Source organism: Monopterus albus, unplaced genomic scaffold (assembly GCF_001952655.1).
Source record: "Monopterus albus unplaced genomic scaffold, M_albus_1.0 scaffold62.1, whole genome shotgun sequence".
Taxonomy (NCBI): Eukaryota; Metazoa; Chordata; class Actinopteri; order Synbranchiformes; family Synbranchidae; genus Monopterus; species Monopterus albus.
Window position 1 is genome coordinate 2518295 of NW_018127942.1, and position 26541 is coordinate 2544835.

At 40.3% G+C, this 26541-nt stretch overlaps 2 protein-coding genes across 3 annotated transcripts in view; both read left to right on the forward strand.

The window, feature by feature from the left end:
* mmut (methylmalonyl CoA mutase) overlaps positions 1-4798 on the forward strand; it is a 62504-nt gene extending 57706 nt beyond the window's left edge. Inside the window, exon 17 of the transcript XR_002275226.1 lies at positions 4784-4798. The gene's annotated coding sequence lies outside the window, so the exon portion shown is untranslated. The remainder of the gene's footprint in view (positions 1-4783) is intronic.
* An 8634-nt stretch (positions 4799-13432) lies between these two features.
* The window catches only part of runx2b (RUNX family transcription factor 2b), a 49741-nt gene continuing 36632 nt past the window's right edge, over positions 13433-26541 (forward strand). The window contains exon 1 of one of the 2 annotated variants that reach the window (XM_020603721.1): positions 13433-13754. In XM_020603721.1, coding sequence (XP_020459377.1) covers positions 13742-13754 — 13 coding nt within the window. In that variant the 5' untranslated portion in view covers positions 13433-13741. Of the gene's footprint in view, positions 13755-25997; positions 26498-26541 lie in introns of those variants that run through there. The other variant, XM_020603720.1, reaches the window with a different exon arrangement.

A 26541-nucleotide genomic window follows, 5' to 3' on the forward strand; every position in this document is an offset into this window, starting at 1 on the left:
TTGCACTGTCGCTGTGAGCTTGTTAGTGTGTTGATAGCAGCTAGCTCAAAACACCACTGTACAGTCTCATTTTTATTTGTGTGTGTCATATTTCACCATTGTCAGAGCCAAACAAACATGCATGCCCACTGTTATCCTGTTAACTTAAATTTCTAGCTGTTCCCATGTCAGGCAAATGGTCAGGTCAAAAGATGGCCACAGTGTGCAAACCCCATTTGCAGTCAGGTTTCAGAGGATAAATGCCGTGTGTGACAGTAATATACTCCAATTTCAGTCACTCAGAATGTTACTTGGTCAGAATCTATAAACAGTGGCTCCGCAATTACCAACCATTACAGAATGAACTTCCATCTATGGTTAGCAAGTGATTTTTTTGTGTGTTTTAAGGGGCTTTAAAAATCTGTATAAAGAACAGTTTGTTTCTTCATTCTCTCCATAATCATCTACTCTTGGAGCACTTCAAAGTATTTACAGGAGCAAGACATAACAGGATCAGACTCTGAACAAGACAGGAGATCAAAGTGAGGAGCTGCTGCCGACATAAATATTGGAATATGGCTCTGTGCGAATTTGGGGTGTATCAAAAAGTAGATTGGCAGACAATAGTGAGAATAGAGTAATACAGGCCTATATTTGAAGGCAACGTGGACTTTGTACATTTTTGTTTTGTTTAACTCAGTTACTGAAGTTTTTTTTTATTGTTCCCAGGAGTAATTTGTCTTGCAGTTTGCTGATTTTACTTGACCCAAACTTAGCATTTGCGGGGGCTTCAAACCAGTAGGTTTTTTTCTGTTGAGTGACTAATGTCTTTTCATATAAAATCACTAAACGTAACGAACAACAAAGCCATGTGGCAGGAACTTGGCTGATTTATTTGTATGCAGGTGGTCGGAAACCTGTTAACAAACCATGACACATTGGCAAAGACGGCTCTATCTCGCCATCTCAAGATAAACAGTAGCTCACAGCCTGCAGCATTCTGCTGACGAAACACTGCACATGACCCGTGTTCATTTTCATAACCTTTGAAAAGCACAAAGGAAATGTTGACTTCTAAAATCAACCTAGGTTCTGAGGAGTTGCTAACATAAACAAGACACTGGTTTTTAAACTTTTAGTCAGTCCAAATACATAGAACACACACATAAAGATACTTTGAAATGTGTTTATAGAAACCAAGAAGGCATAGCCCTATATTTTCAACTCTAAGATGCATGGTGTACTGTATTCTGCACTGTTACACCATTTTAGTGTCCTTACCTTACTGTGGTGTGGTCTGTTTTAAAATGATTTCTCTTATTCTTTCACTCACTCTGTCCTTTTGTCTCTCTCTTCTCCTTTCTCACCTTGGACATGCCTGTCTCTCACAGTAGATCCATTTGTTCAGGCTGATAACTCAAGTTCAATGCCGCATGCACGCTGACATAGTCTGCTTGCTAAATGATATGTCCAAGACAGTTCTTGCAGTGAGCTGGTCTTTTTAACCTGTCCGTGTCAGACTTGCTGCTGCTGCAACCCTCATTTGCAAAATCTCCTTTATCAATGCTGAAGCCACTTCTTTTCATATTGTGTAATGTTTTGTTTGCAAGCTCCTGATTTGATCATGGCAGGACAGTTTTGTTCAATCATGTTTGTGCTTTCTTTCAGCTCGATCTTATATTTTGTTAGCCCATTAACAGTGTTAAGCCATAGCAGACTTATTGTCATTCAATGTCTTTGCACAGTTTTGTTGCCATTTGACTGCTTGCTACTGTAGGATCAAAGCCAAAGCTGCTGGCTGCTTTATTGCTGTCCTGCAGAACTGTTTGTGGACAAATACGTGCTACAAATATCTGCCCATTTCTGCTTTTTATTTGTGGGTTACAGTCCTTTGTGCTTGTTTATTTATGAGGTTATTGGCTCAGTGCAAACTCACAGCTCTTTCACATAATTACCTCACTATACTGTGTATTGGCTTCATTCAAATCAACATGGCTTTTGTCACACACATGCTAGTCTGCATATTTACACTTTTAGTAATGGATTTATTTGACATTTTCATCATTGTTTTTCACATTGTAATTTGATCTAAACTGTTACTCTTGCACATTTCTCTGTACACTGTTGCTAACTCAGCTGCCGTCATTGTCAACCTAAGGCTTGTATCCATGCACTGATGTCATCTGCTGCTTACATAACATTACATAACTACATAACGTTTTGTCTGTTTCAAGCCATGACATTTTGCAATAATAAATAATTATCTGCTAGTTAGCTGACTCAGCAGCCAGGTACAATGTAAATTTGAGTAAGCGATGAACCAAATGAACTGAATCAGTCATAATTCATGTTTTGCAATGTGTGTGAATTGGGTGAACTGACCTTACATTTCTTTTTATTGATCAATAAATTAAGTAGCAATTTGTGGCTTCGACAGATGTTTAATAAAGTGAGTTTTCAGTACAGAACGTTATCTAAAATCTCAAGAAAAACAAAAGAAACTATAGTCTTAATTGTGTGCGCTTTCAGTGAAGCTAGTTCAAAAATGAGAGCTAACAAATACTGCTTTGCTTTCCAATCTGATATGTCTTTAAGCTTTTACAAACCCACCTCTAGCCACCTTTACTTTAAAAGACACCCATCTAGCTAATATGCTTGTCTGGAACAATGTTGCTACAAGAAAGGAGACATTCAATCAAAGGCTGTTTTCAATGCAAAAATTGCCCGTGACACTGTCATATAAACAATACTTTCATGTAAAGATTGTCACATCAAATAATGCATAACCTGCAACACTAAGAAAGTCATTACTGTATGTGTTACAGTACCCAATGCCTTATAATCTATGTAGGAAAAACATCAGAGTATAAAGTAGACATTAGACCAACAGAGGTTACCTCTCTTGTTGCATGCCATTTTAAAGAAAGCAGCCGTTCCCAACTTCATTTAAGTGTGCTGGTATAGTAAAAGTGAACTGGAAGGACTACTACTACAACATGAAACCTATCAGTGCCATGTCCCCTATTTAAATGAAGACATTTTGTAAAACAGCAACTTGTAAACCACTTTTTCTTACCACTCTTGATAATTTAAGCTTCGTCTTATAGCACAAGGACATTAAGTGCTCATGCCAGACAGTTGTGTATTTCTGTTTGGGGATGTTTGAAATCAGACTGTATTTTTAGCTCTACACCAAGCTAGTCCCAGCTTATTAAGAGCTGCTTGCTGGTTTTAAGTGAAGATCACTAACTGTGGTTCCTCTTCAAGATTGACATAATAAATATACAGTGGGGATTTTTTCACATCCTTAATCACAGTACTTGTTTATACGACTGCTCAGTCCTGTGGTTGTATGCATATCTGTGCAGTGCATGTACTTAGGTGTGTGTGTGCGTGGGGGCACAGGGTAAGAATTAAAGGGGCCCTGAGATGAATGTGTAGAGCAGATGTAGCAGCCGAGCTCAAAGGCTTATGCCTGGAGCCCATTTGACACTGTAGGAAATGTTCTCTCTGACAGAAGGCAAAGCGTCCGTGGGGTCACCAGGTTGAACTAATAACTGGGATCTTCAAAAATAATATAAATATAAACAGAAGTATACAAGCTTGAGCCTTCCAGAAGAACGTTTCTGTTTAATAGAATAATGGAGGCTGTTGCCATAAGTCTGGGAGTGCACTTTTACGACTTCCTCATTTAATTTCTGTTCCTGACATAAAGGCATTTGTAATATAATAAATGCCAGCAACATCTGTGGAGTGGTGGGGTAATTCACACCAGTTGGGTAATTTATTCCATTTGTTTAGTCACAAAGGGCTTTGGTCCAGATCAGGAAACTACAGAGACAACTGTCTTTCAGAAGCGAGCAGACTGGCCGGTGATCAGTCAGTTCCTCTGAAGCAAAAAAATGAGGAAAGCGTTTCTCTGTAGTCTCAACAACGCCTCCAAACTCACGGGTCGTTTCTGCACCATAAGGAAACTCCATGTCAGCGTTTCATCTCAGGACTCCCACTCTCTCATACAGCTCTCCATCTCTCTATGCCCCTCCCTCTTGGTCTTTTCTTTATGAACACACACACACACACACACACACACACACGTCCTGCATTGCAATTGCATGTTGTCTCTGACAGACCTGTTAGCAAATGCAACATTTATTGAAAAATATGAAAATGAGAACAAAATAGAAATTTGACAAAATGGAATAAACCCAAAACAAAACAAATACATGCAGGGAAAAGCTAAAACATGTCCCAGTGAATCAACAAAAGGCAGGCTAATGTTAATGTCGCTATCGTCATGGAAGACTGGACAAGATGAAGCTTTTCTTTTTCAGGTTTATGAACAGAAACTACCCATAATACCTATAACAGTGGTAAATGTAATAATCAGTGATGGCGACAGCCTCAGAAAGGTAAGAACACGTAAAAAATAATCCTGACGCTTTTTGATGAAGTCATTTTGGGGTGTGGCATGATGTATTTGTGTGTTTGTGCTTGTGTAACCAAGAAAGAGATGGACTAGAATAAGTTTTGATTTTGTTAATCTATCAAATTAGCGAAAGTATTACAAAACCCATTTACATTCTCACTGACCCATAGTCCTCTACTGTCCATTTTACATCCTTCAGCAGTTTGTGGCATGGAACTTCAACTGTTTATTGAAACCATGTGTCTCGTATTAAACACTTCCCCTGAGAATGAGAATAAATCAAACATGGCTGACATTGTAACATTTTTGCAGCTGTATTAGGCTGCGTCATCCCTCAAAGCACTGCTGATCTCTTTTTATTTCTTTCTTTCTCTTTAGAGCTCCTGTTTGGCTATTCAGACATACTAAAGGTATAACGGTTAGTTTCTGCTGATGTCGCTCAGCTGCAGAAGAAGTGGAGAATTCCTTGTTTTCCTTTTTTCATACATTTCTAAAACTTGCATCAAATTCAAGATCTGCTTTGCTTAAGTTGATTTAAAATAAAACTCCTTTCATCCTTTCATGACTGAATGCTCAAATGATGGGGAGATCTATTTATAGGAGCGCTGTTTAGAAAGGACCGCAACCCCAAGTCATCCCACCCCACCCATGTACCATTTCACCCCAGTCACTCTGCACAGTACCTCAGTCTACCCACTGCTAAACCCTCCCACATAAGCCTCCTGTCCTGTGCTCCCAGAGTTCTGCTGATGCTTCTCTGTGATGGACTAATCTCCAAGGTGAGGGTCAGGCTGCAGGAGAGAATGTCATGCCTCCAACTCTCCTCATCCATCCAGGCCTTTCATTACTAACCCCCGTGCAGCTCTGTCTTCCATGAAAACCTCAGCCGTGTAGCCTCGGTCTTAACCTCAGCCCAGGGCCCTTAGACAGCCAGGCAGCCAGACCCCTTAGAGAGGCATGATGCCTTTGTGTGGCTGCACTCCCCAGCTTGTCTGTCTCCCATTATTCTTCCCATTCAAGCTCCAAATCAAAGCCAGCTCACATATGAAATGCTTTTTGAGGTTTAAATCTTAACTACAATAGTACAACTACTGCTACTACTATTACCGTCACTGCATGATGGATCAATATTCATGCATGATTCCAGCTCTACATAATTATAGGTCTAGTCAACTAATAACTCCAGTGTCAATAATGCAGTACAGTATGTTTGTGTTTCTGAACTGACTGGGCTCCAGTGATTTAAGATAAAATATATATTTTATTTTCATTAATAGCTGCTCAGAGTCTCATGGTGAGTCATAATTATAGCGTACCTGTTTTTCATTCTCAGTTTGACAAGTGGTCAGTTACGTGAGTGCTAGGGGGCTAGAGACTCCAAAGTACAGAAGGATTTTTTGCAACCGGGTCTTTATTTAATCTAGTGCAAATGGAAGTGAAATGACAGTTGCATGACGCTCCCATACTGCTCAAACAGTGCTGATGGATGCTTTTTGATTATTTCTTTTTGTTCATGTTCATTTTCTCTATGGTGCCCTTTCAATAAATATTTTTAAGTCTGTCAGTTAATTCTGAAATTTTATCGATTGAACTCTGTCCAGAAAAATAAACAGGGCAGCCACAGCAGTTGGCCTGGATGGGGAGTTGTTATTTTGTTCGGGCTATTGGCAGCGACTCTCCACAGAAATATTGCTTATTTTGCTTCTTTTCAGATTCAAGCTTCTGACAGTTTGTGTGAAAAACTGCTAACCGTATTGCCATTTAAACACAAATGCTCCGTTCAGCTATGTAATTACAAGCTCCATTCACGCAGATGAATGGGACAGACAGCCACAGAGCGAGGATTGTTCTTGAGACGTACACATTGCTCAGATCTATAACAAATTGTGGTCAAATTGCAATCAGAGGGAGAAACAGATAATTTTCCTCATCATATTAGTCATCATATTTTTGTCAACTTGCTCTTTAATGATGGAAAGCTTTGAACTTGAAACCTTGGAAATCTCAGCATGGGAAGTTGTAGTATAGAATTTGGGAAAACACCAGGGAATTTCAGTGTCCACTCTATCCATCATATTTCTTTAGAAAGAATATTCAAGTGTAGAAATATTGACACAATCACCTCAAAAATGTCTTGCGTCAATAAGGCAACATCGTCAGGTGGTTTCGACCCACTCATCGGGCTTTGTTGTAAAAGTCATAACTGGGGCAGTGGCTGTAGTGGCCCACAACCCACTGAGTGGGCTTGCTCAAAAATAGAATGGTACATTCCAAACCAATATAACAGCAGCAGTGCACCATCACAAGACCGCAGTAAATGGCAAAATTATTGTGCATACTTTCTGAGGCACGCCTAAAAAAAACCCCACCGTGTCCACATGAACTCTTGCTAACATCAGGTAATACTTAAGAATCCTTCACCCAAATGTATGACTAAACATGCTGCCCCTTCACCAAACTACCCTAACATGCGGAGAGGGACACTGCCATGTGCTGCCTCACCAGGCAATAAAGAAACAGTCCTTCAATAACAGGATATGGTCTGCATTTCTCATTTTGAAAATGCACACAAACAGCTCTTTAAAGTAAAACACAGCATCTGTTTGATAAAAAAAGAAAAGACAAAGATTTACACACCCATTTCATGGGAAACTTTGTCGCTGTGTTTTCAAATGTTTTCCTCTTTAACTCTCTGTCTTGTGCTGTAAAAACAAGAATGTCCCCAACTTAATAAAGCACCTCTCTGAAAAGACCAGATGGGAGAAAAGTCAATTGATGTTAATATGGCTATTGGGTTACCACCCAGCAGGAGAAATATGGCAAACCCCAGCTATACCGTACATGTTGGACCACAATTAATCACTGTATTATACTCAAACTTTCATCTACATAGTATTAGCCAGGAGAAGGAGGGAAGGTAAATCCAAAGCCAAACCAGAGATCTGTCTGCAGTGTAGCTGATCTTCCAGCCATGCACTAACAGCTCCCGGTGAACATGTAGCCTTGATGAAAATATCCATTTACTTCACAGCAACGCACAAAGGTGTGCCTCAAACCAGGCTGAAATGAAAAGCTGACACGCACCAACACACAGGTTGTGTCAAATATCACACCTGTTTCTATTTCTCAGAGCTGAGCGTAACTGCCAGTACCTGCTGGCCTTTGGGGAAGCCACTGGATGAAAAGGAGTAGTGACTTGGATCAAAGCTGTCAAGACTTTTAATTTTATCTTGATGGAAAACTTCACCTCATACTAAAAAGAAGTAATACACAGCCTTATATCTGTTATAGAGTTTTACTTGTTGCAAATTCTGACATTGGTATTTTAATTAGCTGTTCCAGTCTTAAACAACAGAGAAGCAATGAAAATGAATATGTGAACATAGTCCCTGAATAGCACAGATGCAACCTTGCGCTCTTTCACATTTCAAAGATCTGAATCTGCCTGTAGTCTGTTTCATTGGTTCATGTATCGTGTGAGTCATCTGTTGTATATCAAATAGATCCACAGTTTCATCTGACATTGGGAGTAGCATCAACATCAATGTGTTCCAGATCTGGCAACCCGATAGCCTGCCTTTCTTCTGCCGGCAAACAGATGATCAATTTCAGGCCCCTTACAACTGTCTTAGATCAGCACTAAATTCTTGACAAGTTTCAATCTGGTTTCCATCTTTTGCACAGCTCTTCTCAGAGTCTCAAATGATCCTGTGATCACTGTTGGAAAGTAACTAAGTACATTTACTCAAGTACCCTACTTAAGTACAGTTATGAGGTATCTGTATTTTACTTGAGTATTTTCAGTTTGTGCTACTTTGTACTTCAACTTCACTACATTATAAAGGCAAATATTGTACTTTTTACTCCACTGATTTTATTTTGTAACTTTAGTTACTAGTTGCTTTTCAGAGCTAGAACCAGATTAATACAAAAATGACAATATAATCATAAGACTATATTGGTCTCTGGTGGAAAATTCACAAGTTGCCCAACAGTAATTCAAATGATAGACATATAAACTAGTTAAACCTATCTCAGTCTTTACCAGCTGCAACATTAAATGTGATGTACACAATAATTGTAATCTATTAATATCATATACAGTAATGGTAAAATGGCAAAATGAGTACTTTTGGTACTTTAAGTATGTTTTGATGCTAATACATTTGTTCTTTTACTTAAGTAACATTTACTTGTAACAGAGGAAATTTTACATTGCAGCATTGCTACATTAACTTACAGAAAGTAGAGGATCTGAGTACTTCTTCCACCACTGCCTGTGTTACAAGTTGAAGCAGGTGTTGGTGTTGGTGTTATTAGATCTCAGTGTTGCTTTTGATACAGTCATCCAGTTCATTTTGGTGGAGAGGCTCAGGCACTGGTTGGATTGTTCTGGCTCTGCCTTGTAGTGATCCTCCTCTTATCTAGTGAACAGCAGTTTTTCAGTTACTATTTAAACCTATCCACTCAAGCTCTCCATTGCATTGTTCCCCAAGGTTCTGTCTTGGTCAGATTTTGTTTGCTTTTTGTACAGTGTATGCTTCCTCTCAGACAAGAGATATCCATGTGATATTTAATTATACATCTAATTTAAGCCCCAACATAATGCTAAATTGTTCAACCTATTGCATTAAGCCTACAGGTTGTGCGGCCCATAACTGGCCACAAACAAATACTGTCAGGTTGCCAGGAGGCAGCTCATGTTAGGCAGTGGAAATTGTACAAATTGTACAATCCACTTCAGGGGTGTCTTTTTCTTCAGGGCATGGAAGTAACCTCTGTTCAATGTACTGTTCAAAGTAAAATGCAGCAGTTGCATACTTTGGAAACTGCAGGTACTGTAAAGACCTTAATTGCGCACATAGGCTAAACCTTAAAACAGTGACCCCTGTGCCCTGGGAGGAGAAGTAAAGGACAGGAAAAGAGGAGATGTGGTGTCAACCTTTTATTGATTTTAGTTTTAATCTGCACTGTATGTAGTTTGTTTTATGATTAGAATAGATTAAAAAGTATTCCTGGCAGAAAGCTCCTAAACTGTCAGTCCTGACTTCAGCTTTATGTCACCACCCCTGCTGCTGTCATCTGCTCTTGTCCACTGTCCAGGTGAGATGCAGTTTATCTCAAACAAGCCCGTGGAGAGGGCAGAAAAGAGTATATGTAGCTTGTGAGAAGTCTCAGTATGCCAAAGGGTAAAATGTATACGTGCCAGTACGGCGTACCAGTCTGCACTGGCCCACTTCGAGAACTGGTTCAAATTAATTGTTTCAACTCTATGCCAAATAATTTTCTACACCTTAGTGTTGACAAAGCAGAAGTTCTTATTTTTGCCCCAGCTGGCTCTGTTTCAAAGATGAAAGAATGTATTGGTTCCCTTTCTTCTTTTGTCTTCATAATTTAGGTATCTCTATGGACCAGACTTTGAGTCTTGACCGTTATGTAAATTGTTTTGTTCAGTTCTTGTTTCTGCCAGCTGAGGCCCTTTATGTCATTTTATCCCATCTTGACTATTGTAAATTCTTTTTCATCTGCCTGAGAAAGACTTTCCTGGATTACTTACAAGTGGTCCAAATTGCTTCTGCCAAACTTTTGACAAAATCCGTCAAAAGATCTCATGTGACACCTATTTCTTTACCCTGGCTTCCCATCTAATTTAAGATCCAGTTCAAGATACTTGTGATTACATTTAGAGACTTGCATGGGCAAACACCTGCCTAAAGTAAAGTGCTACGGCATCTCTACATCACTGGTAGGTCTACCGATAAAGCCTTGTTGTTTTTACTTTGTTCCAGACTCAAGACAAAAGGAGGCTGTGCTTTTTAGGTTGTAGCTCCTAAACTTTAGAACTCTTTCCTATTGGACCTAGGTTGGGTGGACTAGAACATGAATCGGGCCGCATATAACTATTCAAACCTATCCCATGCCTGAGAGTGTGACATCTCATCACAACTCTAGCCCAGCAAGCTTAGAGTATGTAACATCTGAATCCAACTCAAAGCTGATGCAGTTGAGTCTGTATGGTATTTTCCCCCACATCATTAAACAAAGCAGACATTTGACATTTGAGTGCTCCAGACATCTATCCTAAAGTTTGACCTACGTATCTGAACACGATCTGGACTCTAAATTTCTGACTGAACCCAGCCCAACCCCTTGGATACTGATGGCCCCTATTGAGCTCAGTTTGGGTATTCACACTCTAATGTGGACTTTGTGGATGGCTTCAAGAAGCATCTCAAGATGTGCTTTTGTTTTCTTTTTAGTATCTAATATTTTTTATGTTTATAACATTTCACGTGTTTCTGTAGCTTTTATGTGATTGTGTTAATTGTGAAGCATGTCTGTGACCTGAAAAGTGTTACATAAAAAACAATGTACTTACCTACCTAGAAGTTCCACTAACTGGTACCAAGTGTGTGTAGGCAGCACTGAGGCATGTGTACGTATGTGGTTGTGTTTGCGCATGGGCTCCACAAAGGGGGTCATGAGTCAGTGGAACAAGGACCTGACTGTTGCCCTCTCTAAACCTTACTCTAATTACTGCTGAGGTGTCCATGATTGCCCCGGTGACAATCCTGAGCATGACTGCTTCATCCCTGACAAGATGACACTGTCACAAAGCCCAACTCCATAAGCTGTAATTGTGCATTTTCAAAAGCACTGCATTACTCAATCACTACACACCTTGACGTTCAGATGTGCGTAGGTCGTGGTGAGCAGCAACCTTGTCAACTGCTGTAGTAATTGCTGCTGAGTAATGTTCTTGCTTTGGCTCCAGTGGGGAAAAAAACTCACCAATAAATCTGGTGGCCATTTTAGGACATTGCCCAACAGCCTATGAGTTTGCATGGGAAAAACCTTGACTATTATAAGCCAGAGAAATGGCAAAGTTGAAACCATACAACCTTAACAACATCAAATTAAAGCTCTCATCAAAACTTGGCTGCCGTGGAAAGAGGGCAAGAAGGCACAAAGCTGGCCCACAAAGCAGCACAGTTAGAAGAAATACCCACACTGCTGACTGCACAGAAGCACAGCCTCTAGTCATTTGCAATGCTTGCAAAGACAATGGGGATACACTGAGGCTTAAGTAATAAGCCCAAAATGACTTCCAGAGCAGCAGGGCCTCCTCATTTCAGCATGGCAGTGATGCGGGAAAATTAGAGCCACGCGAGCTGAGGGTTTCATGGAGGATCAAAGATTGTGATTAGCCTACACTGTCCATCCACCATTATGGGGAGATCTGCTGTCGATAGCAACCATATGCGGGCTGGATTAACCTCTCCATCACAGTCACTATCCAAAGGAAGAGAGATGAAGATGGGAAAAGAGAATAGGAGAGAAAAATGGAGCCACTAAGCATAAGAGGCGAGCAGAACAGAGGTGAGAAGAGCCTGAAGAGGCAGGAGGGATGAAAGCAGTGGAAGTAGAGAGGTAGCAAACATGAAACGTCAGTCACTGATGTGTGGTATAACACATGTGCCCAACATGCAGGAAGCCTTCTGGCAGGTTTCCCTGACCTATATACTCCAGACGTTGAAGAAACTGCAGGCTGATACAGGTCTTTCAACTTTTAAATGAGCCACAGTAGATGCTCTGCAGTGCACATTTGGCATTGTATAAAGCTGATACAAGTGAGCAGTGAAGGGGTGTAATTTCTCAAGCTGTGTAAAACGAGGAGGCCATCTAATTTAGTAACAGGTCTGTCATTTTACTGCATCTATTTTTTCTGTATATTTTTGCCTTTATTTGATAGCAATAGTATACAGAGGTCTCTCTTTATTTTGAAATAAATAAAGAGAGAGCTGAGAGCTGATACACAAACAAGAGATCTTACAGTTCATGGTTGGCATACTAACTCCCATGCCACAATGGTGCCCAGTATGTCTGCTATTTTGTATAGTTTTCCATTTTTTATAAAGAAGATTAAGCATTTTATGGACATATTTGTGGAAATGAAGATGACCTCCTCTTCCTTCCTACTGTTTTTTCCTGCTTTTTACGGAGGATCCGTCACGCCCGAGTGCTGATTCACCAGAGCCCTTACCCTAAAACGCTCTAACACTCACCAAGCAGCATCAGCGGAAAGTTCCACATAGATGTGGCCCTAACTAGTGAGACACCATTTAAGCTACAAGCCTGTGGGTCAACATTTCCTATGGTAGCAGCTGACTTACATGTGAAAGCTGACTTTACAAAGAGATTACTTCTCTGATGCACTGCTGACATCGACACATCATAGCCCATGAACATTCCTCCACCTTCCTAAAAAAGTGGAACTAACTACCAGAAAACGATAGTTAATTAGCAATTGCTAACTAAAGTTGACTGGCTCCCACGAGACATAACTTGTTGTTGTTAAATTATTTTTATATTGATTTTTTTCTTAATTATTTTTATATTTGTGTAGTGTTGTATTCATCACACCTATGAAATGCTTTAACCTCAGCCATCTGTACCCCATAATTTGAAATAACAACACAGAGCAATATAAAACATCAAACTAAAATAGGGAGCATTTGTTAGTTACTAATGTGACTGCACAACAGTAGAAGTGTTCAGTCCATGTACAAATAAATCTGTAACACAACATCTTGACTGACTATACTGAATCATCATTATGACTCACTGAATCAGGAGCTTTTTGCAGTGGAGCTCTCCTCACTGGTGACTGAGAACATTGTTGTCAGTTCAACTGTGCTACGTCCTCATTAAAAGCTTATTAAATGACTGAAAATGCCAGTGAACAATTGTAGATGGTGGCTCAGCTATTAACAATACTTGTCTTGTACTGAACTGAACGTAACTTAAAGAAGGGGCTGGATACTGGCACTGATCAACTGCTCAACACTTTTGTTTCAGTCTGCTTTATTACTAGTGTTCATTTTGAATATAAGGCTGCTGACTGTTATGACTCAAGGCAGCTGGTATAGCCAGCTGTCCTTTTACATAAATTTTTTAACTTAAAATTGCCTTTTTGTGCACATTCTAACAGGCTGTTTTCCACAAAGTCAACATTTTACACAAATGCAACGATTGAGCTCAGGATTTTAAGGTCTTATCTTTAATCTTTAACTATTTGTTAGATGCTTGCCTATAATTCTTCTGTCTTCTTCACCCTCTCCCCCAGCTGTGCCTGTTCCAGATTACTCAGATGATCCGTAAGTTGTAAGGTTTAATGCACCTCTGCTTTCTTTCATCAGCAGAGAGCCCAGTCATCACTACTGAGTGGAAAGCCTTTGTGGGCTTGGCTGCTTGGGCAATATGAGCAGGATTAAGTGATATCATATTGTTTAGCAGGGGATCTCCCTCTGTTGGCAGCAGCCCTGAGATTCAGTCATGCCTTCAATAGGTGGGTAGTCATCATGTCTTCTGATTCAGCTCTGCAAACAATGATACAGTATCTTCACCCACGAATTCTTGCAGCTGTCATGACATTATATTGAATTTATTTGTTAGAAAGGTGTAGGTCACTTGTATATGTTGTACATGCACATTCATGTAGTTTCTGAATATCATACACACACACACACACACACACACACACACACCTACACACCTGCAATGGTCTGTCTTCCTGTTCTCTCCAACTGAGAAAATGAGTGGGTGGGACAAGTCAGTCACTTTCCTTCCTCTTCCCTCCTGCTCACGCCCGCGTGCTGATTCACCAGAGCCCTTACCGTAAAACGCTCTAACACTCACCAAGCAGCATTATAAATATTTTGCATTGCGTGAACATTAGATTAGAAACGAGTCACTGTTTGCACTGTTCAAATCTTACTGTGGTGCAGAGGCGTTTTAAGGAAACCTTATCCTGGTTATAAGAGAAGGTCAGAGCAGATAATTATAGCTGTGTAGAGACTTTGTAGTAGAAGTTTACACTGAGTCTCAGATGGCTCCCTTGTGGTGTTTGAGCTCTCACAACAAAAGTTAATGTCACTTTTTAGAGCCTTGATACTGTGAAACATGAACCAAAACCCAAAAACCTTGTAGTATTGTGAAGAACTGCAGTAATGCAACATTCGTGTCTTGCCAAATCTGACTTTATGTTTGAATAATACTGTAAGTCACGTATAACCTCATTCATTTTGAAATTTCCAGAAATAAGAAGATTCTGTACCTGAAACAACTCAAAAACATTGCATTTACATTAGAATAAAGGATATTTTTCATTTGGTGGGGTGGGGGTGGTTTTTGCTTGTGAATAAGTCAGTCCTGCCCATCCCACCACTGCACTCTAATTAGCCATAACAAACTCAATATAAACGTCACAGCCTTTTATATAATCCTGGCCATTAAAATAAAAACAACATCAGAGAAGGATGATGTAATACAAGCAATTCTAAATGTCAAATGTCATTTATTATGACCACCCACGTTTCTCCATGTTATAAAAACTTTGGAAAGGTTCACAGAGAAATGCTATGTGAGTTCTTTTCTTGAACAAATGGAAAACGTGAAAGTGTTAAAGGGAATAAACACATATGCTAAATCAGAAAGTAATGGTGCCTCTTTTGAAGTACATACTAGGTTAAGTATCATTTTAAGTTTTGTCCTTCTAAACTAAGCTGTCCCAGGTTTGAGCTTTGCCATCTAATGGTGGCAATGTGCAAATTAAATTAAATAGGCATTTTTACTGTGGAATTTAGTCACATCTCATCAGGCAACAGGAGAAGGGGCACTGCTGGAAGCCAGCCGAGAACTGGCTGGCAGCTGAATGGCTTTCAGCTGGGAGCAGCCGTTCTGAGCGGATGCACCTCTGTGAAGTGATGTGAGAAATCCTACACGCACTGAAATGAAACATTAGAGGACCAGGGATTGATCCAGTATACACCATTGTGACAATGCCTAAACTCAAGTCTAAACTCCAGGCAAAGGCACATATGCCTGTGTCCAGCAATTTTTTGTAATTTTGGTGACCACCGGCACTGGCGCATATTGGGTGCAGCCAGCTTTGGTGCTTGGAAAGAGAAAGACTGGTCCTGTAACATAGTGTAATTTACTCACAGCTGCATTATATGAAGACAGTTGCTACATCATGATGTGCACCAACCCTACTTGACTTTTTTCATATATATAACCACATACTGAGAGCTTGTTTATCTATCTTATTTGAAAATAGGTTTTCTAAATTGTTACACACATTTTGTAATTCAGATAATATTGAATTCTGGCAGAATAGTTGCAGATGTAAGGGTTTATTTTTAGTTGGTGTGGCTGTTAAAATACATTTTGGTACCTGTTCTTGTATTTCCTAGCTTAAACTGTTGTCAGGAAAATTGCCACGCACCTACATTTGCGAATAAAAGTGATCTCAGAATATTACAAGACAAATGCAATTCCAGGTCATAATGAGCACCAAAACTGCACTGCCTGTCACAGCCTCAGCTATGCTTCTGCCATCCTCAGTGTAAGCACATTTGTTCACACCCACCAGTGTGCAATGAAAAGGGCTTCTTCCCAAGGAAAGCAGAGTGCCATGATGGTATGTCAAATATTACTTCTCATATCATTTTAATATTATTTTGTACCAGTCATTAAGGAACAACTAGTTATTTATGATGAATTTACAAGTACTTCCAGTATTCTTAAACCAAGAATTGTGTGGTGGTTATGTGTTACTACATTTCGAAGTGAAACAGCAGAACCTGGGTAAATTGATTCAGTTCCTTCATATGGTAACCTTAGTAGTGCCTTCTGGAAATATCTGTTCCAAAGGACAACAAAAATACACTTCAGATCCTTTCATCAAATTTCATGACCCAGAAATGTCTTTAAATGTCTTGTTTCTCTTATTGCAGTGGGATCAAATTGTACTATATTTTCTTTGAGCAGCAGTCAGTAAACACTACAGCAAATATGTATGATGAACAGGCTGAAATGTCTCTGCATTTTAAGTGTGAGTATTAATTAACTTAACCTGCTCCAGTGAAGAAAAGCTTATATTTCATTGTGATGTCTGTGCAGACACATTCTGTAAGTGTTACTTCCCCCAACTCTTCAGGGAGACACCCTTGGGCCTTGAGTCATGGCATCTTGTGGTCTCCTAAATGGCCCTTCGGCTGTCTGACTCCTAAGAGAAGACCACCAAAACTGCAAAACTCTGGCAACTAGGAAGGCCCTCTGGTGTTCCCATTAAATCATCTTACCCTATTCCCCTCTCAATATAGCCATATATTTCTGAACAAGATAAATATTTGACTAATACGTACTGTAGGTGCAGCACTGGGCTCAGGCCAAAAACACCACTATCAAAACAGGAGTGAAAGAGGAGCATTCACCACTCGCTGATGATTGCAGATGCAATGTTCGCACATCTCTGATAAGCCAGGATTTTGTCACAGTGATTGAATTTAGATTACAACCAATAAATAAAACCTCTGACACTCATCTAAACCCGCAAAGTCATTCTTTGATTTGAGTTTGATTATTTATTGATACAAATTAGGTCTTTACAAGAAAACAACTCTATATCCAACAGCCATGCCTGGTACTTACGCTCTGGAAATCTGCTGAACAAAGGACTATTTGATAATGAAATAGAAAAATAATTGCAGACAAAATGTCTTTGGTTTCAAAAGAAACGTTGTCTACATTCTGAGCAGTTCCTTCAATTACAAACTGTTTAAAAAATATCTGATATAATATGGAAAAAAATAAACACTGATAATTTGTTGAGAGACAATTTTGAAAGGTTTACAGTATCTCAGTTACATAATGTCTTATGGGTTGTGTTCCAATTGTAGAGACACTGCTGGCTTTCATTAGTTGCAGGCATTTTTCTCCATCATATTGAGCGATGCTGCCAGAAGTCTGTGCTTCTGAAAACATTGCAGGGCCCTGCCAACGAGTCCCCCCCAGCCCCAAACTCTCCTCCCAGCGCAGCCAGAGTGGGGCCAGATTGCTGAAAGGCAGCACAGGCAGTGTGGCCCTTCTCCAAGCCTGGCCACTTTGGAAATCGCCACACGCAAGCACTGGCCTCCCTGTCGGTGGCATGATGGGGTCACCTCTGGGGCCTGGGGTGGGTAAACACACATGACCCAAGACAAACTTTCACAATTCCGCCAGGTGTGCAAACAGGAGGCCGCAAAAATACCCGGAAAAGTCTGACCATGCAATAACAATATAAGTACCTCTGATGAACTCTTACAAATGCACAAGGAGAGACAGAACGGCCCACCAGTCCAGGGTGAAACCATCAGCAGCAGAGAGGGTACATTAGCATTGCACACAGAAATTTGTCATGAGAATGAGATGTTTCATTGGCTTGGATGGAAGACTCACCTGTTCTGATTTGCCACCAGTGTAGAATTTATCCAGGCCACCCAGTCAGCTGAGAAATGCCAGAACTCGGATATAAAAAAAGAGAAACAGTGTAGATTCAATCTGAGCATGCATACATTTTGCCTCATCTGTAGAATGAATTCTAGCTTTGTAAAGCTCCCCATGTGGCCAGCAGTCTACTTTATGTCTAGTGTTTCTTTCAAGGCCTTCATCACCGACCCAGTGTTCTGAACCATTGTCTCCTGAGCCGGTGAGTCCTGAAGCTGACCTCTGTGGGGAGTCTTCCAGGCACCGCATGTTGGTTTTGTGTCCACATGAACTCTACTTGCTTGAGTAGTTGGGCCCATGGCACCAAGTCTGAAGGACACAGCAAAACAAGTATTTAACTAAAACCAGATGCATCACTGTCCTCCCAGATCATCTGTTATGCTTTGTGTTAGATCTTCCTCAGATAGTCCTGCTGCCAGTGGGCGGGAGTGCCTGTTTGGTTGTTTGTTCGCGAAGGACAATCAAAGAATCCCAAAGAATTCATGAATATGTTTTAATTTTGGTTGCCATCTAATGCCATTGCACAGACGTGAACATCTGGCTTTGTATTTCTGCAAATGTGATTTCCAGTTGTGATCACAGAATTATTCATGAATGGTAATTAATGACTATTGCTACTTCTGACACAATGTAAAAACAAACAGATAATTCTTTTAAAAACTGCAGTAAATCTTTGTCATAACATGTCATTTGAGCCAACTGATTTCTGCTTCATAATGATATCGTTGTTACAGCTTACCTCTGCTCACCCCTACTGCTAGACACTGAGTAAGCACGTAGCAGCCTGCTGGTTATACTATTAGCAATACAGATGAGAGATGTCTGCATGTCTGTAAAGTCAACCTGTAATTATCATGGCTGTATATCCCCAGGCAAGAGACTAAGTCAGATTTATAGATTTATTCTGTCTTCAAATTAGCATCATGCCTCAGATTCCAGCATTTCATTTTGCAGGAATGTTTTGAGAGTAAAAAGTGGAGTCAGTGTGATTCTCAAATGCACATCCCAAAACCACCATCTGTAAAATTGTACAGGCAACGATATGTGAGTACACTGTTCAAAGCACACATGTCAGAAACCTCATTTAGCTGCAGCTACTTTTTTGAAACATTTGAGAACTGCTCCAACAAAGTACATTGTTACAAAAGAGGACTTAATGTAGTGGAGATCACCACTGATCTAGGATTTATGGACACTTATTCCTGTTGTGTTTAAATGTGTTGCTGCCACATGGCACAGTTCAGCACACCCTCACTCATAAATATGCGTAAATGGTTTATTTTAGGAAGGGTTGTTTCTTCAAAGACATGAACAGCCAACACTGGGACCTTCCTTCAATACATATGAGAATAATCATTTTTATTTACTATTAGACTTGAACATCAGTGTGCACTGAATGCAGATTACCCAGAAATGGGTGCTCCTTTAGGTGTCTAAGTGTGTTATAGTACTTGTGATATTACTGCTGATATTACTTTTATTTTTAGTGATATTATAATAGTGGAGACATATTGAAAATTTGGCAGGAAAAAAAATCCAGAGACTGATGAGAAAAAGAAATATAGTGGTGCTTATTAGTACTGTACTCAAGTACAAATTTGAGATACCTAATGGAAGTATTTCCATTTTATGTCACTTATATACAATTTTTACTTTTGCTTTGCTTCTGTTTCACTGCATTTTAAAGAATTTTTATTCCACTGCATTTATTTGATAGTTTCTATACAAAACATAATGATCTTATAAATATGATCCACTGCTATAGATTAAACTACCCAGCAGCATTTACCAAGTACAATAAAATGCATTCATTCATTAGTAATAAGAATCCCATAATATTTTTACATGAGGGCATTATTACATTTATTTAAGTAAGGAATCTGAATACTTTTTCCACTGTTGAAGAAAACACTGATCAGAAAAACCTAAAGGTTAATAGAATTTATTCCAGGTTTACATGAACATTCAAAATTTCTCCTGTGCCCCACAACAACAACAACACACACCTCTACTTTTTATTGTCCTGCTTTCACTTAAAAAGTGCTCCCAGAAAAAGAGTAAGCCTCTAATTTTTTTTTACAAGCACATTTAATCCGTGTGCATGTTTTAACTGCACTTAGAGGAATACAGATTTTTTTTAAAGAAAGTGCTGCCTTACCTCACTACTGTATACTGTAATGTATGCTCTCCAACATGTTGAATTAGTCAAAATTCAGCACACATTATATTATGATAGCTGCACTTTGTTTGAAGTTAAGTTTTTTTCCACGAGGAGTAAATACATTCCTCGCCTGGCTTGTCCTGGATTGATCTCTGCTGACTCAGAAGAAAGACTGCATACCTACCAACAATGCCCTCAGGGTTCCTTACGTACAGTACGTGTGCAGACGGCTTTGTGCAGAGAACAGTGTTTACAGTTCAGCCTGTGGGGCGGCAACACAGACGCTCATTTGTACTGGGTTTCTGCAGAGTGTAGTACACTGCTGTCTGCACAAGGAGGTGGAGGTGATAAATATTGCCTAATAAATTCCAACACGAAGCAGTTTATCCGTTTTATTATGCGTTTGTTTTAATGTTGAAAATAACAGATACATGTATAAATGTCAGATCTAATATACAGTAGTTGTACAGTTTTTTTCTTTTCAGTATAAGTTTGGGTTTACTTGAAGTGTTCCCATCTGATTTGAATTTGATATTCAGACAGCAATAAGATGTAAAGCTATAAACTATGGCGCAGTTGTGTGAGCACTTTTAAGACAATACAGTCAGTGAACTCTGGGAGCTGGCCTGCCTGCCGCTGCTCCAGGCTGTATTATGACTGGTTCAAGTCGGTGTCCTGCTCGTACATCTTTCTAAAATTATACACCACAATGAAGAAAAGCGGCCACTTCTAAATAATGTCAAAATTTCAGATTTTGATCCCCCCCCCCCTTGTTTTTTATCTTGTTATTGTGTTACACAGGGAGTGAAAGACGAGTCACTGCATTATGAAATCATGTGAGGAGGGCAATTATCCATCACAAAAGCCCCACAGAATAAAAAATAACCCACCGGCTGGAGAAGACAACAGAGTCTTTTGTTTGCCCCATTGTCAGTGACACATTGTCGAACTCCTCCTCATAATGGCTTGTTTCTCCAGCGAGCCGTCTGCCTTTATCAGGCATACTTTGTTCTCGACAGCAAGTAAACTGAGTTTCTGAGACACATAATTGGCAGCTTATGTATAAGCTCATTCAGGTTGCGATTGGCTGTCATGACCCCCAGGTTTGAGTCATGGCCAGAGCAGAGTTAACTTATTCCTCCTCACATTGGCTGTATGCATGACACACAGTCATTTTTGTTACTGACATTTGCCTAGAGTGACGGCATCATGTGACTAGGGGGTCATGTGACTCTGAGCCTTGTAGTTGAGTTGTATCATCAGTATGAAGTAATTATAATACTGACTTAGCAGTTCAGCCAGTTGAACTTTGTCAACATCAGCCTGTACAGCTGTTGACAACTGACCACACAATCACAGGGTTTCCAGTGACTGCAGCTATAGAGCAGAAGCAGCAACATCACTGAGGTCCTTCATCATGATCGGGGAGTGTTTGGTTTGAAGTAGATGCTGTAAGTCTTGTCTCAGGTCCTAGCGGCTGGACCTGTCCTCACCTGTAACACAGCATGGCATGGGACTGTGGAGGACCAATCAGCTTTTTATACAGAGAAGTAGCATAAAGTTTCACTGAGGTGGAGAAATAGCAGGAGAGTGGTATGTATGCCAAGTAAGGAAGATATATATATATAAGTCCACCTCCATCTACTTAGCACACAAATTAAACCAACTTGTCAGTGAACATTTAGAAATCATCGCTTAGGTCTCAGCGGGCCTTTCTGTTTGAACTGCAGTGTAGGTAGGCACTGTTGATCCTGGAACGGGCCCTTGATTAAAATGAGAGATGGAGGAAAAAAGAAATGGCTCAGTCTCTCGGTGGTCAGCCGCAGCCTCCTCATCGCAGCCTCCACCAATGATCTGACTTTTCCCTTTTTGCAATTTTATGCAATCACAACTCCAAGAGTTATTTTTAATGTATGTTTAGTTTGTGCATGCGCCATTCGATATTAAACATTTCCCCTTATTGCTTAAAGGCCGACTTTATTTTCCCTCAAAGCTGTGACTCCAAAAACAGCTGTCCAGACACCACAAGAAAGGGCCTTAAGTCACTGGAAGATGTAGATACCACTGGTGGACTCCAGAAGAAAAATATCTACTTTTCATTAAGATTACACCATACAGTACCTTACCAAACAATTCACTGAGAACATCAACATCTTCCTGGCGACACTCCATCGTAGATTAAGTTCCTGCACTTTCACAAGTTTTGGACCATACTGAAGTGAACTTCTCCATGACTCTTACTTGATTCCAAGGCTCCAGGTCAGCGTGTCGCCTCAGCAAGCACTTAAAGGAGATATTTACGTTCACATCGGCAGCCAACAGAAGCTGATTGCAAATGGTGTTTGTTTCCAATGAAAGCATGTTAATTTGGGCTCGGCCGCAGTGTAAACTACCTTGGCATTTTACAGATGTCGCCTGTTAAAGTGAATCACTGTACCTGCCTGTTTGCCCCGGCCCTTCTGATGCCCCGCCAGGGAGAGTACACAGCATGAGCCAAACGTGCTATTAATAAGCCCTTCCTTTTCTAATACTGCAATACCTCCACGTGTGTAATGTCTGCTGAGAGCTAATTATGTCACATCATTTTTAGCTTTTGCAGAGAGACAAATACAGACAGCCTCAGTCAGAGTTAATTTTAACTCATCTGAGGCATCATTATACCCCAATATTTTTCCAGAAATACTCTGTTGCAAGAAATAATTTTCTATGAAAACAGTCCACTCTGAAGTTCATCTGCTGTGACATTGTGAAGAAAGTCTGCCTTATCCAGCAACATCACATTACACATGCTGGGCTAATGGCGTGTAATTTTAAGCATGTTTCAATACATGATACAGCTATTATGTTTCTATGAGAGCCTGTGATAACAAAGTGAGTCCATCTGAAGGTGTGTGGTCCTGAGTGGTAGGAGAGAGAACATGTCTGCCAGGGTGGGCCATCTACCACAGTCCTCAGGCCAGACCTTGGCTAGAGCGCACAGTACGGCCAAGCACTTCAGCTTTGCACACACACACACACATATACACACACCTATAGCAAGTGTAGCATGTGGCCACCAGTGGAGACCCAGTATTGAATGAAATACTATATTCACATCATATTCCAGCCTTTAACATTATTACTGTCAGATTAAACCATTTTTGAGTACATATGTTACAAAATGGTCTCTACAGCAAAATGAGGACACCCTGGAGCTTATATTTTTTTGTAGTTGTACTCTCTCCTCTTTTTATATGCGGTGCATATATATAGTATAGATTTGTTGACTCTGTTTCATGTTAACTCCCGATAGCATCACAGCTGGCTCCCCTCTCAATATAATTGCTAAAGTCCTTCCAATCAGGCCAGAATAAATTCAATAAATACCCTTTTAACTGAACATATTTTTATAAAAACAACATTTGACCCTTTAATTTGCATTGCTTACAGGATTAGATCTGGGATCTTTAGACTTGCTTGTAGACAAGAGCAGCAGTTGTGGTTTCAGTACTGACAAAGGTTTGTTGTAGTCTTTTTACAGTGGGCAACCTGATGACAGAGAACTGGGCAGACAGTATTTGGCCAGCTGTCACTAAACTTTGTTACTGTATCAGGGAGAAACAGCCATTTTTTTTGTAGTTACAGTCTTTGCAGCTCTTAAAGAATTTATGCAATGATATCTGAGACTACAACATCATCACGGTTCAGATTTTCACCATCAGGGTTGTTTATCACATGCCATGCCACCCAAGAAGATTTGTTTCCTGCTGTATGAGTAGGGTTTTGACATTTATGCTTATTTTTCATTCCATGTTTTAGATTCAATCACGTTGGGCAAATTATATTCCCATCAAACTGCATATAATTTACCGTGGCTCAGTGGAACTCACAACATTGCTGCTCTCTGTCCTAAAGTTTAATGCATTTGACAGCAAAGCTCCATTTGCAGCCATCTTTAAAAAAAAAAAACTTATATATGACCTTAAATATTATTCTTGAAATGCTTCAGTATCAAGTACCAACCTCATCTTTATGTATAGCATGCCAGTCCAAAACATATACACTCTAAATTGTTAAGGAAAACTATTGTTGAATAGTTGGAGTAGTATATTTAGCATGAAGGTAAACTGCACGCATGACACGATCGATTACGTCTCTACCCTACTGTCTTTGCTTCACTGTGGACCATCTATGATATTCAGTGTGTTTGCAGTGTTTGAATAGCTCTTCCCTGAGGATTCTGTAATATGCGCTACGACTCCAGCGGCATGTTCTTGTTTTAGACAGCAAATATTTACAAAACCCCGAGCCAAGGAAAATGTTTCACTGCGCAAAAATAAGGTAGGAGGCAAAGACTTGTGGAAATGGTGAGGATTGGTTTTATTTCATACTTGACCTTTCTATTCACTATTTTTCTAACCCTATATTAAGGTAATCAGTGTTAAGAGCCCATTGCTGGTTGTAGTATTTACTTAGTATTTTACTTTGTACTTACTTAATATTCCAGACAAATGTTTTTATTATTACTTTAGGATAAACGTCATAGGCACAAACACAATTTACAGATACTTACTTGTTGACTGACATCACATCAATTTAATGTAATAAAATCTAAAAACCATTTACAGTATGTACATTGATTTTGTGTTATCTCAAGGCTAGGATGTACAGTACAGTGCTTTTCCGGATTATTTTAAATGTACTGGCTGCTTAAATATGTTTATATTACTGAAACTTTTACTTTTAGAAATGTATGTGCAAATATACACCCAAATTATGGGATTATACTGTTTTTATTATGTAAGTTGACTTTTTCACAGTTCAAATGAATTCCAAAAAACATATTTTCTTACTCAGTTCTCGTGGGATCTTTTGGCTTTATTCGCCAGGTTTTGTGATACGTGTCTGCTGCCACCCCAAAACAACAGATGTAAAACCAAGTTTGTTTGTGGTGCTCAAAAAAAAAAAGTAACAGCAACATGTACCCACAAAACACAGAAATAGTTTTTGCTGGGAATTTTCTTTCGTAGAAAGTAGTTCCAATGGAAACCGCTCAGGGTGAGGTCTGTCTTTCATTATTATTCATAGTGACTGGGACATTGTTTCTTATTTTTTCTTTTGCAGTTTTGTTGTGTAATTTCACTGGTGTGAACGTTGTATTTTGGTTGAGGTGCAAATATCAGAGAAGATGATCTCAAGACCCAGGGAACATCTATCTACATGGCTAAACACCATCAGAGGAACAAGAGAAAAAGGTTTTTGTAATTTGGATGGACCACCGCTTTAAATCACAGCACTGAACAACACTGACAGTTTTATATAAATTACTGATTAACACATAGAAAGTTTCATCTGGCTTTAACACATTATAGGAAAGGAGCCCGAGGCACTGCTTAGTCACGCTTGCCCACTGGCCGGTGACAGAAAGCTGAGGCTCTTTAACACTTTAGCTCCCGAGTGAACTCCCAGCTTCATTCCACACATTCCTCCTCTTCTTCACTAACACCCCTCCTGTGTTTTTGATCTGTCGTAATAAACACCTGTGATCGGTGATCAAAGACAAGCCGTGACACTGTGCCAGGAACTGCGAGGGTGTGTACTAAATGCCTATGTGTGTGTGGAGTGTGATGATTCATCCTTGATTGTTATGAGTTGCCTGTGCTACACTATATGTTGGCAGGTTGCCTGTGTTACTGTGTGTGTCTCTGAGTGTTAGTGCGACAGTGAGAAGGCATCTCTTTCACAGTGAAGACAGGTGGCTGTGATTTACGGCCTCTTAGAGGAATCGCCCCCGCCTCCCTCGCTCCTGTGAGAGCCAATTAAAGATCAGCACAGGCTGGCATTACATGTGCACATGCACGTGTACACACTCACAGTTGTCACAGTAAGAACCCAATAACAGGAGTACTGCCTGTGACAGCCTACAGAGTGTGAAACAGGAGAAAGAGAAACAATCAGCAGGCAGCAAAAAGTCGCAGTGAAGCAGCTCTGCAGACGTATTCCTCACACCAGCTCCACTCTTCACACACTCATCCAGCCGTTCTGCTTCTCGTTCCTGTAAGTGCATACACAGACAAACACACATGCTCAGACATACACATACACACCCAGGGGGTGGGGGTGGGGGGGCGAAGAGAGAGCAAAGCAGAGAGAGCGCTGTTCCCCATATGCTGAGGAGACATGGGCGGTTGAACAAGCTGCCCCCACTGAAGCTTCCTGACTCATGGGAGCGTCAGACCCTGATCCCCTAGAGAGCCTGAAAACGCTGCCGAACCACACTTGAGAGAGAAGGAGGGGAGCCAGAGAGCAGAGGAAAAAAGTCCAGGCATAGGAGAGGAGAGCAGAGGGAGGAAAGCCACAACGGTAGGCTGTCCCCTCAACCGCTGTGCTGTGATGACGTCAGAGGGCATGTGACCCAGGTTCTCCAGTGACAGCACATGGAGGGCAGGAAAGAGACGAGTTTTAAAGCTGGTGCCTTTTGGGTTGTGTGAGGGCTCTGCTTGCCTCCCAAACAACCACAGAACCACAGACGTGCGGCTCGGGGTTGGTGTTTGAGGGCAGCCTGGAGTGTAAATGGTTAATCTTCGCAGGCCAACACCAGTCACAAGGACGGCGCTAAGCGAGTAAGTACGTTCCAACCACATTCGCCAAGCAAGCAAGTCCGGCA